The sequence below is a fragment of the Typha latifolia genome, chromosome 8 (assembly GCF_019914945.1).
Source record: "Typha latifolia isolate L0001 chromosome 8, TyphaL0001v2, whole genome shotgun sequence".
Lineage (NCBI taxonomy): Eukaryota > Viridiplantae > Streptophyta > Magnoliopsida > Poales > Typhaceae > Typha > Typha latifolia.
This window is the reverse complement of record NC_133093.1, coordinates 5,152,776-5,168,340: the sequence shown is the minus strand read 5'-3', so window position 1 is coordinate 5,168,340 and position 15,565 is coordinate 5,152,776. Positions and strand designations below refer to the sequence as shown.

Sequence of the window (15,565 nt, the reverse complement as noted above, 5' to 3'; positions counted from 1 at the left end):
ATACATCATATGTTGTTGCATTGATATCATAACATAGTCATGGTCGGCATGCATTATATGTGTTATATTTGAAAGAGAGTTATGATGATGATATGACTTGGAGATTGTTTATGCATTATTGAGAATTATATACTTTGATCAGTTATGACATGATCAAATTAGGAACTATTATATAATTATGTATATGCATGTTTTGGCCTCCAGCATGATTATATGACCTTATCTAGAGATGATTTTAGTCGAGAATATTTTATCATGCATTTGATTAGACTGATTTGGGATATGAGTATGTTATTGACGTATAGAGATGATTGGAGATGATTATATTGTTATGACTTTATGTCGAGATGATCTCTAGCATGAGTATGCATGTGATAAACTAGTAGAAATATGCATGTGTTACATATATGGTTGAAGACCACATTGCATTATTTTCCTCTTGACTTCCTTATCACCTAAATTCTTAATATGCATGACTTATTATAGTACTGAATATATGCACATGATCTATCATATAGAAAGAAATGCATAAATCTCATTGATAGGAAAGTTAATAGAAAAAGCAGGATGGTACCCGAGTAGGTGCCAAGATTAAGAGTGCCTAGAGTGATGATTATGGTCATTGATATGCAATATCTCGTGGCCCATGTCCGAGATCAGTTAAGTCTATGTGCATAGACAATCGGACGCCTACTATTTGCCAGGGCATGTGTGTGGCGAGTTACCCTCGTGTGATTTCTATTAATTGGTGGGGTACCCAATTTGGATGGATTTTGATATACTCTTAGTGTATGGTAGGGTATGATTATGACTGAGATACCCTTAGCGTATGGCAGAGTATGCTTTGAGCCTACGGGCTGGATGTTAAGATCGGCTACCAGGTGTTGACTGTGCACAGTATTCTAGTAAAATGATATTATACTAAGATGTCGTTGATGATCGTAATGTTGAGAAATGCATATGATTTCATTATCCTAATATACGTGATTATCGAGTGGTCAATATGCATTAATGTGGTTGCATTTGTGATGTGATCCGGGTCTGATTGGATCAATTCACAGGGACATTGGGCTCGAATGATCGAGTCTATTTATCCTTTTAGGTAAGTCTAATTTAGTCATGTGAGCTATTAAGGCAAGTCCAAATAAGTCACGACAGCCCTTAAGGCAAGTTTAGTTAAGTTAAGTAAGCTTTTAAGACAAGTCCAATTAAGTCATGTAAACTTTTAAGGCAAATCCTAATTCGAGTCGTGTCAGCCTTTAAGGCTAGTCCTAGTGGGACTCGTTGTAACTGACCTCTATATATAGAGGGGTTGGGATCCTTTGTTAACCATCTAAATATTGAGAAAGTATTCTAGCCTTGAGTTTATCTTAGGAGTAAGAGTAAGATATCCTAGGAGTAGAAGTAAATTAATATCCATTCATCACCGCCATCGCTGCCCATCATCTTTCTTCACCATCATCACCACCATCATCCCTCCTTCCACCCTCTCCATCCACCATCATTCACCCTAATCAACGCTTACACTCCCTTGTTGTGGATCATCTCTAGTGGTTAATTAAAATTTGGTATTAGAGCTGACATTATCCTTGAACCAGATGACAATCACACGAGGGATGGCAACAAGAGTAACTTGATACGATTCGGACTTCACCGACGTCGTCTCGAGCATGGATTCACTTTAGGAGTATTTTTATTTCATGTTTTAGTGTTTAATTTCCATTAAAATAAGTTTTCTGTGTTACGATCCTTCCTCGGCTATAGGCTCTGATACCAGCTTGATACGAACCCTCTTTTGGTGCTATGGCTCTGATACCAGATTGTTACGATCTTGCACGGAACTTTAAGATAAGATCCCGAAATATCCCGCCGTTGGATCACTGTGAAATTTTGATATGTTGTAGGCCCGGAAAAGAGCTTTCCAACGGATCTAGTTTCAGGCGAATCGGAGTTGGGGATCTCGAGATATCGTTCGTTTAGTAGACAAACGTCAGGATACTCTATTTTTGGATTCCGTGGATGAAGGCACGAAATCCTGGGTAATGGTGGATTGTGGAGGGCCGGTGTTGATGGGGTGGCACCGGTGTAAAAGTGATGGTGGAAGGGTTATGGATGATGGAAAGGTTAGGGATAGCGATGGATAAATTGGAAGAAGGGGGAGAAGAGGGCCACTCCTAAGGGACTAGGGTGATTGGCCTGTCGAGGGGAGATTAGAAGCGGCGTCGCCGGGGAGATTGAGGGAACGGGAGCGAAGAAGACGAAGGAGGCAAGGCAAACTCAATTCTCAATAATCAATTCTAATTTTGGTTGCCCTACACATACTTTTATAGGCTAACCAACAACTCAATCTTATCCTAAAACACAATCTTATCCTAAAACTCAATCTTATCCTAAAACACAATCTTATCCTAAAATTCAATCTTATCCTAAAACTCAATCTTATCCTAAGGTAAATCCAAACTCGAGACGACGTCGGTGAAGTCCGAATCGTATCATTCTGTAAGTCGCGTTCGAACGCGGGTGGAGTGAGTTCGAACGCGGTTTGTGAACGGGGATGTGAACGTGGTGAAGAGAATGTACTGTGCGTTCGAACGCACTGTGAACGCTTGCATCGCGTTCGCAAATACCGATAGGCGCGTTCGATCGCGCGTTCGAACGCCTGCATCGCGTTCGCAAATCTAGAAGAGCAAACTCAGTGCGTTCGAACGCGGTTGGGCGAGTTCGAACGCGGTCGACGAAAATTGTGTTTTTAGGGTTAATTTGAGTTGTTGGTTAGCCTATAAAAGGATGTGGTAGGCAACCAAATTGATTATTGATTATTGAGATTGAGTTTTGCCTTGCCTCCTTCGTCTTCTTCGCTCCCGTTCTCTCAATCCCCGGCGACGCCGCTTCTAACCTCCCTCGTCCGGCTAATCACCCTAGTCCCTTAGGGGTGGCCCTCTTCTCCCCCTTCGTCCAATCTATCCCACACTTGCCCTAATCCTTTCATCAACCACAACCCTTCCACCATCACTTTTCACCGGTGCCACCATATTAACGCCGGACCTCCACCAACCATCATTACCTAGGATCTCGTGCCTCCATCCACGAATCCAAAACAGAGCATCCTGATGTTCGTCCACTAAACGGACGGTATCTCGAGATCCACAACTCCGATTCGCCTGGAACTTGATTTGTTGGAAAGCTATTTTCTAGGGCGACAACATAGCAAAATTTCACATCATTCCAACAGCGGAATATTTCGGGATCTTATTTCAAAGTTCCGTGCTAGATCTAGTCCAGATCAAGAATTGGAAGAGATCGACCCTTCACCAAAAAGGCGTGATCGTACCAAGCTGGTATCAGAGCTCCATTGCCAGAGGTGCGATCGTATCATAACTAGTAAGACTTCTACGGCTAGGGATCCACCATCGGCGATGACTACCCGACTACCTGAGAGCACAAATCCACCACTGAAATCGCCGACCCCACGGCCCTCGACATCTCAACTAGAGGTGCTTCAATCCTTACAATCAATACAAGCATTCATGGCTAAGATGGTGTCCACTATTCGCGAACTCCGTGATGAATGGACTTCATGAGCACAAATAAAGAGGGGTGTTGTAGCAAACGAACCTATGAACATGGAACCAATTGAAGAGGAGGACGTCATAGGGTTTGGGATGGACCCATTCCTTGAGCGTGCATACCAATGGACGAACCCACCAAGGTTGGATAGATGAGATGGAGTTCGGCGCACTGAAACTGCACCCCATCGCACGGCTAGGGCTTGGTCTGACCCGATGGCGCCTAGGGCTTAGACCAAGCCACCCATAGCTAGGGTCTGGCCCAAAATAGAGCGGAATAGACCTTGGCATGAACCGCTTACACCAAGACTAGGGCTTGAGCGACCCGCGGCCAGAGATTGGCCTGAGCCACCTATGGCTAGGGCAGGCAATGGTCCAAACCAATAGGTCATGGAGCCGACGCCATAGTGGGGCCCCCCTCCACGTGGCAAAAGGGACCAACGCGGGGAACGAGGACAGGCCATCCATGAAGACGGGCCATTTGTAGGGGCTCAAGTTCGAACCATATGACTCGATTTCCCCAAGTTTGCAGGAGGCGATCCACTAGACCTGCTCTATCGAGCGGATCAATTCTTCACCTACTAAGGGACCCCTAGACCACTAGAAGGTCCTAATAGCATCATTCCATAGAGGATATCGCGATCAGATGGTTCCATGCGGCACAACGAACTCAACCATTTCCGTCTTGGGATGAGTTTGTGTTCGCCCTATGTACTCGGTTCGGTCCGACTGAGTATGAAGACTTCCAAGCAATCTTGACTAAGCTAACTCAACGGACCTCAGTCTGAGCTTATCAAGAAGAGTTTGAGAGAATTTGCAACTGTGTATCGGGTTGGTTAGACTCAGCCCTTCGCAGCATCTTTGTTAGTGGACTCAGGTTCGACATACAAGCGGGGGTCAAGGCCATGAGGCCTAGGACATTGTTGGAGGCCTTGTCTACAATGGTCATGATGGAGGAGAAGGTCAAGGAACTATGAAGAAGCTCCAAGATGCTATAGAGCCCTACGGACTAGAAAGGATCATGGCCGGCTCCATCAAGCAATGCTGGATTTGGTTCTACTACGAGGAAAGGAGTGCCAAGGGTTTGTGCTTTTACTACGACGAGAAGTTTGCTTCGGCCCACAAGTGTGGAAAACAACCTGCGACGATCATGTTCCTCGGAGAGGATGAGAAGGACGAAATGGAGCCGTGGGGCGATGAAGAGGAGGTAGAGCATATCGATGCCGCAGACCACGAGGATGAGGCGCATGCCGAGTTGAGCTTACATGCCTATTCGAGCTCGCGAGCACCCCAAATGCTACATGTAGAGGATTCGATCAAGAAGCACCAAGTTGAGATACTAATTGACTTGGGCGGCACACATAATTTCATGGATGAGAAGTTGGTGTGACAAATTGGGTTGGGGTTGACTTATCAGAGATGGCACAGTCTTGTGCACCAATAGTTGGTGCGATGGAGTTGTGTAGATCCATGGTGAGATGTTTCGGTTGGACCTCCACCCATTGGCGCTTGAGGGGGCCAACTTGGTCCTAGGAGTTCAATGGCTTCAGGGCTTCGGCCCAATCCTAGTTGATTTTGGCATGATTCGGATGGACTTCGAGTATGAGGGGAGGCTGGTTCGACTTGAAGGATTGCGACCAAACCCGGCTACCCTTCAAGCCCTAACTGGGTTACCACAAGCTAGCTGCCATGGCTTGTTGATGCGGTTGGTCTCAACCACGGAGGAATCGAACCCTGGTAACACAATAGCCACTGATTTGGACTCACTTCTCCAAGGGTTTGATCAAGTCCTCGAAGAGCCGCATGGAATACTATTGATCCGAGACCATGATCATCGGATCGAGATCACACCGGGAGCTGGACCAACGAACATGAGGCCTTACCAATATCCACATGCCCAAATGGTTGAGATCACATGGTTGGTATGAGAAATGTTGGACCAAAGCATCATCTAGGAATGCCATAGCGCCTACTCTTTGCAGGTGCTAGTAGTGCAAAAGAAAGACAACTGATGGCGATTTTGCAAGGATTACTGAGCACTAAATGCGATGCCATCAAGGCCGGTATTCGATATCGGTTATCGAAGAATTATTGGACGAGTTAGCTGGTGCCACCATCTTCACCTAGCTAGATTTTTGAGCTAGCTATCACCAAATCAGGGTCCAGGTAGCCGACGTTCGCAAGATAGTTTTTTGAACACATGATGGGCATTAGAGTTCCTTGGAATGCCGTTTGGCCTGACCAATGCCCCGACAACTTTTCAAGGGCTGACTAACGATGTATTTCGCCCACTCCTTTGATGGTATGTTTTGGTGTTTTTCGATGACATCCTCATTTACAATCGATCGAGAAAAGAGCATGTACACCACCTACGGAGAGTCGTGGAGATATTATAGGCACACAGGCTGAAGGTGAAGAAAAGCAAGTGCCTCTGGGGGCAGCCACGAGTTGAGTACCTAGGGCACTTCATCTCTTCCATAGGTGTGGAGGCTGATCCCGTGAAGGTGACTAGCATAGTGCGCTGGCCACGACCGAATATGCCCATGGAACTCCGAGGATTCCTTGGCCTCACCAGCTACTACTGTCGATTCATCTAGGGCTATGGGAAGATTGCAGCCCCGTTGACTGCCCTATTCCGCAAAGGCGGGCTCGAGTGGGATGACAAGGCGGGCTAGGGATCCACCACCGACGACTACTACCGGACTACTTGAGAGCACAAATCCACCATCGGAACAGCCTACTCCACCACCCTCGATATCTCAACTGAATGTGCTTCAAACTTTGCAATCAATATAAGCATTCATGGCTGAGATGGTGTCCGCTATTCGCAAACTCCGTGATGAACGGACTTCATGAGCACAAATAGAGAAGAGTGTTCTAGTAACCGAACCTATGAACGCGGAATTGATTAAAGAGGAGGATGTCATAGGGTTTCGGGTGGATTCATCCCTTGGGCGTGCACACCAATGGACAAACTCACCAGGGTTAATAGCACGGGATGGAGTTTGGCACACTGAAACTCCACCCCATCCGGCGGCTAAGGCTTGGTCTGACGTGACGGCGCCTAGGGCTTGGCTCGAACCACCTACGCCTAGGGCTTGGACCGAGCCACCCGCAGCTAGGGTCTGGTTTGAAACAAAGCAGGGTATACCCTGGCATGAACCGTCTACACCAAGACTAGGGCTTGAGCGACTCGCGGGCAGAGATTGGCCTTGCCACCTGTGGCTAGGGTAGGCAATGGGTCATGGAGCCGATGCCACAGTGTGGCCCCACTCCACGTGGCAGAAGGGACCCATGCGGGGAACGAGGACATGCCATCCATGAAGATGGGACATTTGTAGGGGCTCAAGTTCGTACCATACGTCTCAATTGGCTCTATCGAGCGGATCAGTTCTTCACCTACCAAGGGACCCTAGACCACGCTGAAGGTCCTAATAGCCTTATTCCACTTAGAGGATGTCGCGATCAGATGGTTCCAAGCGGCACAACGAACTTAACCATTTCGGTCTTGGGATGAGTTTATGTTCGCCGTATGTACTCGGTTCGGTCCGACTGAATATGAAGACTTCCAAGAACTCTTGACTAAGCTAACTCAATGGACCACGGTCCGAGCTTATCAAGAAGAGTGTGAGAGAATGTTCAATTGCATACTTGGTTGGTTAGACTCAGCCCTCTACAGCACCTTCGTTAGTGGACTCAAGTCCGACATACAAGCGGAGATCAAGGCTATGAGGCCTAGGACATTGTTGGAGGCCTTTTCTACAGCGGCCATGATGGAGGAGATGGTCAAGGAGCTACGAAGAAGCTCCAAGATGCCATGGGGCCCTACGGACTAGAAAGGATCCCAACCGGCTCCATCAAGTAATGCTAGATTTGGTCCTCCCACTCGGCCTCAAGGGGGGATGTCCCTACCACCTAGTGCTCCTCTCACTGACTTCAGAGGGCAATGGAAGAGCTTCTTCCGACAGCTAACCGTAGCAAAAATCGAGGAAATGAGGGCCAAGGGATTGTGCTTCTACTGCGACGAGAAGTTTGCCCCGAGCCACAAGTATGGAAAACAACCTACGGCAATCATATTCCTCAGAGAGGATGAGGAGGGCAAAATGGAGCCGTGGGGTGGTGAAGAGGAGGTAGAGTTGAGCATATATGCCTATCTGGGCTCGCGAGCACCCCAAAACCTGTGTGTAGAGGGTTTGATCAAGAACCACGAAGTTGATATACTAATTGACTCGGGTGGCACACATAATTTCATGGATGGGAAGTTGGTGCGACAAATTGGGTTGGGGGTGACTCCAACCATTGGATTCGATGTAGCCATCAAAGATGGCACAGCGTTGTGGATCGATAGTAGGTGCGATGGAGTTGAGGTGCAGATCCATGGTGAGATGTTTCGGTTGGACCTGCACCCGTTGGTGCTCGAGGGGGCCAACTTGGTCCTAGGCGTTCAATGGCTTCAAGGCTTAGGCCCAATCCTAGTTGATTTTGTCATGATTCGAATGGACTTTGAGTATGAGGGGAGATTAGTTCGACTTGGAGGATTGCGGCCAAACCCAGCTAGCCTTCAAGCCCTAATTGGGTTACCACAAGCTAGCTGCCATGGCTTGTTGATGCAGTTGGTCTCAACCACGGAGGAATCAAATCCTGGTAACACAATAGCCACTGATTTGGACTCATTTCTCCAAGGGTTTGATCAAGTCTTTGAAGAGCCGCATGGAATACTACTGATTCGAGACCACGATCATCGGATCGAGATCACACCGGGAGCCGGACCAACGAACGTGAACTCTTACCAGTATCTCTATGCCCAAAAGGATGAGATCACATGGCCGGTACGAGTGATGTTGGACCAAGGCATCATCTAGGCAAGCCATAGCCTACTCTTCGTCGGTGCTACTAGTGCGGAAGAAAGACAACTGATGGCGATTCTGCAAGGATTATCGAGCACTAAATGTGATGCCATCAAGGACCGGTATCTGATACTGGTTATTAAGAAATTATTGGACGAGTTAGCTGGTGCCACCATCTTCACCTAGCTTGATTTGCGAGTCGGCTATCACCAGATCAGAGTCTGGGCAGCTGACATTCGCAAGGCAGTTTTTTGGACACATGATGGGCATTATGAGTTCCTTGGAATGCTGTTTGGACTGACCAGTGCCCCGGCAACTTTTCAAGGGCTGATGAACGATGTATTTTGCCCACTCCTTCGATGGTATGTTTTGGTGTTTTTCGATGACATCCTCTTTTATAATCGATTGAGAGAGGAACACCTACACCACCTACGGACAGCTGTGGAGATATTACAAGCACACGGGCTGAAGGTGAAGAAAAGCAAGTGCCTCTAGGGGCAGCTACGAGTTGAGTACCTAGGGCACTTCATCTCTTCCGCAGGTGTGGAGGCAGATCCCACGAAGGTGGCTAGCATAGTGCGCTGGCCACGACTAAAGACGCCCATGGATCTTTGAGGCTTCCTCAGCCTCATCGGCTACTACCGTCAATTCATCCAGGGCTATGGGAAGATTGTAGTCCCGCTGACTACCCTACTCCGCAAAGGTGGGCCCGAGTGGGACAACAAGGAGAAACGTGCATTTGAAGAACTCAAGCAAGCTTTGACCGAGGCACCTGTGTTAGTAGCCCTACTAAATTTCTCAAAGACCTTTGTTGTCAAGTGTGATGCATTTGGGTCAGGGATCGGTGCAATTTTGATGCAAGTAGGGCAACCCATAGCCTACATGAGCAAGGCCCTCTCACAATGGTTGCGCCAATTATCAATGTACGAGCGAGAGATGTTAGCTGTGGTCCACGTAGTTAGCAAGTGGCGCCAATACCTGATCGAAAGGCGGTTCAAAGTATGCGCTGATCAAAGAAGTCTGCCCTACTTATTCGGGCAAAGGATCCACACTCCAGCACAACAAAGGTGGCTGTCTAAGTTACTCGGGTATGACTATAACTTGGTTTACAAAAATGGTTAGGAGAACGGCGCAGCCGATGCACTCTTGCGCCAACCTAATGCCACCGAGCTAGCCACCCTATCGATTCCAACCCTCCCATTGTTGGATCGCGCCAACCTGATTCTACTATTTTAATGTTATGTCTAGTGGATCTGTAGCACGAGTATGCATGTGTTGACTGCATGATCGAAGACTACATTGCATTGTTATGATTGATCGATAGATGTGAGGGATATGTGTATTAGGTCTTCTGATAAGAAGCTGAGTAGTCTTATCCCATAGACACCTTTCTTAAATTAGGATATATTATATCTTTTGTACATGCATGTTTTGCCCTCCTACATGATTATATGACTTTATCTAGAGATCATTACAGTCGAGCATATTTTTATCATGCATCTAATTAGGCTAATCTTGGATAGGAGTATCATGATGATAGATAGAGATGATGAGAGATGATTCAACTGCTATAATGTTATGTCTAGTGGATCTGTAGCACGAGTATGCATGTGTTGACTACATGATCAGAGACTACATTGCAATGTTATTCTCTTGATTCTTATTCCACCTAAATTCCTATTATGTAGTGACTTGTTATCGTACTGGATATATGCATATGATATGTCATTTAGAAGGAAAGCACGAAATGTGATTGATAGGATAGTTGATGGAAAGCGTGAGGATACTCTAGTGGGCGCAAGGGTTAGGACGCGCTTGGTGGATGATTGATCGCTTGACATAGTCGTAATCCTATTGGCCTTATGTCCGAGGTCGTTAGTATGTGTGCACACCAAGCATTCAGACCCATGCCGTTCGCCAGAGTATATGTGGCAAGTTATCGTCACGAGATTTCTATCAGCTAGAAGGGTGCTCGGTCTGGATGGATGTTGATACCCTTAGCGGATGGCAAGTTATGTTATATTTGAGATACTCCTTGCAGATGGCAGAGTATGCTCTGAGCCTTCGGGCATGATGTTGAGATCGGGTACCGGGTGTTGACTATGAATAGTGGTCTAGTATGATAATGACATCCTTTCTACGTGAGAAGTCTGAAACCTTTGAAGTTTTTAAATCACTATGCTTAATATTGCAGAATGAAAAATCTATTAACCTAATTAGGATTCGTTCTGATCATGGTAGAGAATTTGAAAATGAAATTTTTTCCATATTTTGCGATTCTCTTAGTATTTAACATGAATTTTCAGCTCCTATAACTCCACAACAGAACGGGATTGTGAAAGAAAGAACCGAGTTGTGCAGGAAATGGCTAGGGTTATGCTTCACGCTAAAAAGGTTCCTCCAAGGTTTTGGGCAGAGGCGGTCAATACAGCGGTACATGTGATAAATCGTGTTTATCTAAGACCAGGTACAAAATTGACTACATATGAAATCTGGAAAGGTAAGAAACCTAGTGTTAAATATTTTCGAGTTTTTGGTAGTAAATGCTATATCTTGCGTGATCGAGAATATTTGACTAAATTTGACACTAGAAGTAACGAAGGCATCTTCTTAGGGTATTCGAATAATAGCAGAACCTATAGAGTATTTAATCTTGACACTTCTATGGTTATGAAATCTGCTAATGTTATGATAGATGAATCCACTACTGATTTAACTGAAGCTACTCCTATTTCTATTTCTGCAGATACATATGACGAAGAAATAGGAAAGGAGTTTGATCTAGAAATTAAGAATCAGGACGAGGACAAAGTTGAAATGAACAAAGATGACTGCAACGTACCGGAACTATCTGCCAGAGTGAAATCAGATCATCAACTGTCACAAATGATCGGAGACGTAAATGAACCAATTAAGACAAGACGACAAATCCAAAGTGAGGTATCATTTACTTGTTATACATCTTCTTTTGAACCTAAAAATGTGAAGGAAGCATTGTTAGACGATTCTTGGGTTAATGCTATGCATGAGGAATTAGAGCAATTTTCTAGGAATGATGTTTGGTATTTAGTTCCTAGACCTAAGAATGTGAACGTCATTGGAACAAAATGGATTTACAAGAATAAAAGTGATGAACATGGCAATATAGTTCGAAATAAAGCTAGACTCATAGCACAGGGATATACTGAGGTTGAGGGTATAGATTTTGATGAGACATTTGCTCCTGTTGCTAGATTAGAATCTATTCGTATACTGCTTGCTATTGCTTGTCACTTAAAATTTAAATTGTTTTAAATGAAAGTGAAAAGTGCTTTCTTGAATGGTACTCTGAATGAAGATGTTTATGTAGAACAACCGAAAGGGTTCGAAGATCAAAAGTTTCCTTCTCATGTGTATAAACTGAAAAAGGCCCTCTACGGGCTAAAACAAGCTCCAAGAGCTTGGTATGAGAAGTTGACCACTTTTTTAGTGGATGCAGGGTTCACTCGAGGGGGAGTGGACAAGATATTGTTCATTAGACGGTTGAACAAGACTTTAGTTGTGGCACAAATATATGTGGATGACAGTGTCTTCGGAGCAACGAGTCAATCTTTAATTAAGGAGTTTGCAGATCTCATGCACAGTCATTTTGAGATGAGCATGATGGGTGAATTGAAGTTCTTTTTGCGACTTCAAATTACTCACTTGGAAAGAGGGATATTTATTGCTCAAACCAAGTATGCTAAGGATCTTGTGACTTAATTCGGTTTAGAAAATGCAAAACATGCTAGAACTCCTATGAGTACTACTACCAAACTAAGTAAGGATATTTTAGGAAAAAATGTTGATCAGACACTATATAGGAGCATGATTGGTAGTCTTCTGTACTTAACTCCTAGTAGACCAGACATTGCATTTAGCGTCGGTGTGTGTGCTAAGTTTCAGTCTGAACCTAAATAGACATATTTGTTTGCTGTGAAATGTATCATAAAATATGTCGGTGGCACAGTTGATTTAAGTATCTAGTTTACTTATGACTCGGGAGATATTATATCTGGATACACGGATTCTGATTGGGCAGGTTCATGTGATGATAGAAAAAGTATCTCAGGTGGATGTTTTTATATTGGAAACAATCTGGTTGCTTGGCACAGTAAGAAACAAAACTCGATATCTTTATCTACTGCGGAGGCCGAGTACATTGCAGCAGGAAGTTGTTGTTCTCAGTTACTATGGATGAAACAGATGGTCAAATATTACGGCAATGAACAAGATACTATGGTGCATTATTGTGACAACATGAGTGCTATTAATATATCGAAAAATCATGTTCAACACTCGCGTACAAAACATATTGATATCCGACATCATTTTATACGCAAGTTAGTTGAAGACAAAATAATAGCACTAGAACATGTTGAGACGGAGAAACAGTTGGGTGATCTATTTACAAAACCTTTGGATTTATAGAGATTTGAGTATCTTCGTACTTCTTTAGGGATTTGTGCTTTGGATTGATTTTTTTTTTTGTTTTGGTTTGCGTGTTTTGGTTTACATGTTTCATTTTTATTATTTCTTTTCATTTCTTTTTAGGTTTTCTTTACTCTGAAATTTTCTTTGGTTTTAGTTTCAGATTTGTCGAGAGTTTTTGTCATATTAAAAAAAAATTTGATGCACTCCTAGATTCAATAATATACTCTTGACGTATAAATATGATTTTTCTCTTGATTATGAGTTATGATAGTCAATTCTGTCATCTTGCAGTATATTATATCATTTCTGATTTGTTCACTCTCTCGACTTCTATGATAATTAAACTAAATTTAATGCACTCATAATGCGTGTATATTCTTGAGTGAGCATGTCATCATGAAATTTTTTTTAAATAGCTCACTATTGACGTTGATTTGCACAGTTTGACCTCATGCTTAGTCATCACAAATGTGTTCATAAAAGATCAATGAAAAGGGCTACAATGAGTTTGTGTGAAAGCCATTTTGTTTAGAGTCCAGTTTGACTCAGTACATTGCTTGCAAATTAAATAAATTTTTTTTAATGTTTGTGAATATCTTCTTGCACATTGTTTGATATGTACTACAAGAAAAGGGCTACCTACTCATGTGTGAAAGCCATCATTGCACCTATATAGTTAATATATAAAAAAAATAATACAGGAAAAATTCCTGTTTGGTTATGGAGAATAAGTCGAAAAGTGCAAATTTAAATACTAAGTCGATTTGACTACTGTGTTGTATCATTGTATAAATAGGAAAGTTTATTTAAGAAAAATGTTTCATGTTATCTATGCTCACCTTGCATATGTATATTGTTATGATCAATCACGATTAATTTAATTTTGAGTGACGCATTAGAATTGATTATAATATGCTTTTGATGATTTGATTGATTTGTGTATCACTTATTCATTCGATTGTCATATTCTATGTCTTGAATCTATTTTGAAATTTTTGAGGTGCATCTCCAAAAAGTTCTTTTTATATTTTTTTCTTAGATTTTTTACTTAAAAAAAAGGGGGCGTTCGAACGCAAATTTTTAAGTTCGAACGCGATGACTGGCGCGTTCGAACGCGCAGACTGGTGCGTTTGAACACACTCGAGGATTCTTTATATATTGCGTCCGAACCCAAGGGTTTTCATCTTCCATCTTCCAAACCTTAGAAACCCTTCATTTTCTCCCTCTCAAATCTTCAAGATCTTGGTATTTTTCATCAAATTTCTCACTACAAACCCTTTTAGAGGGTAGTTCTCCTCCGGATCTAGCGTCTTTCGGCCGAATTTCTGAGTTTTTCTTCACTTTTTCGAGGTATGATCATCCATCAATTTTCCAATTTTTTTATTCAATTAAGTCTTTTGATCTTGATTGATTTCGTGTGTTTTTGAGTTTTGATCACGTTAAAGTTACTATCTTGATGTTTCTTGTGTGATTGAACGTGATATCTTAGAGTTTTCAAGTGAAAGATGGATTTCATTTAGGGCCTTCATGGTTTCTTGAATTTTTTTTGGTTGCTTTGGGCATGTATTGAACTTGCATCTTGTTTCTTTCTCAAGAATGTCTAGAAAAGCTGTAGTTTTGAAGAAACCTAGGCCACCTTCCTCACCTACTTCGGCTCCAAAGTTTTCTACTTCAACGGCTGCAGGGTGATACAAACATAACTTTGGCACCCATCCTGTTATCTGTGAACGACCCATGGTCATTTCCAATTTTTCTACTTTGGGGATAGAACAGATATTTACTGAGCGATGATGGTTATCGGTGTGTCGGATGAGCGGGACTACTTATGTGGAAGTTGTTCGAGAATTTTTTGTAATGCCACAGTTTTAGAACGCTGTATTCGTTCTACTGTTCGTGGGGGTGTCTGTATACTTGGACTCAGATGTTATTCGCGCTGAACTTCGTCTTCCTGATGGTGAGTTCCAGTACCCCACGTCTGCTCCACTTCCTGATGTCGATGAATATGCTGGCACTGTACTGATCAAAGGGGAACATTGGAAGGGAAACATGACGCCGTATGCGAAGCTGACACCAGTGGCTCGCATGCTTCACCTATTTTGTCTGTACAACGACACCGCCAAGACTCGACATTCCAGTATTAGTCTGGATCGTGCATTCCTTCTTCATGCAATGTTAACTAGAGTTTCTGTTGATTTGGCTGCGGTGATATATGATTCGATTCTCACAGCTGCCCAGAAAGAAGCACCTCATGAGGGTTTACCATTTGGCATCTTTATTACAAATTTGTGCACTCAGAATGGGGTGCGTGTGGATGCTTTGGAACCTTCTCTTACTTCGCACAAGCCGTTGGATCGGATTACTCTTAAGCAGAGTCAAGCTCACGACTAGTCGTCTCCTCTCAAGCCGTCCTCTTCCGCCGCTGGTCGCTCCTCGCACCTCGACAGTTCTGATGATAGCTCTGACGGTAACACATCTCACTCTGAGGGGGAGTTACCACAGTACTCTGACCGTTTTGGTCAGCTTAGTACTCAAGTGCAGGATCTCCATTCGGCCATGAATGATTTACAAGCTCAGCAAGCTCGTCAGGGGACTGTCCTTGACTCTGTGTTGACGATTCTTTAGCGTCAGTTTCCTCCGAGATCCTAGTCTTTGGCATTTGTGGCAAAAAGGGGGAGAGTGTCTAGGTGTCTAGGTGTGTAG

General features: G+C 43.7%; 1 protein-coding gene across 1 annotated transcript; it reads left to right on the top strand.

Moving 5' to 3' along the window:
• The first annotated feature begins 7,468 nt into the window (after positions 1-7,468).
• Positions 7,469-9,535, top strand: LOC140793733 (uncharacterized). Its single transcript, XM_073145408.1, has 3 exons — positions 7,469-8,395; positions 8,719-8,775; positions 9,071-9,535. Exons 1-3 carry the CDS (start codon positions 7,469-7,471, stop codon positions 9,533-9,535), a joined length of 1,449 nt encoding a protein of 482 aa, XP_073001509.1.
• Positions 9,536-15,565: the final 6,030 nt, after the last annotated feature.

Excerpts from the sequence above, each read along its gene's own strand:
- LOC140793733 (XM_073145408.1), top strand. The coding sequence starts at position 7,469 with ATGTCCCTACCACCTAGTGCTCCTCTCACTGACTTCAGAGGGCAATGG. Across the intron at positions 8,396-8,718 it reads AGGATGAGATCACATGGCCG|TGCCCCGGCAACTTTTCAAG; the intron begins GTACGAGTGATG and ends TGGACTGACCAG. Across the intron at positions 8,776-9,070 it reads TTTTGCCCACTCCTTCGATG|GGCTATGGGAAGATTGTAGT; the intron begins GTATGTTTTGGT and ends CAATTCATCCAG.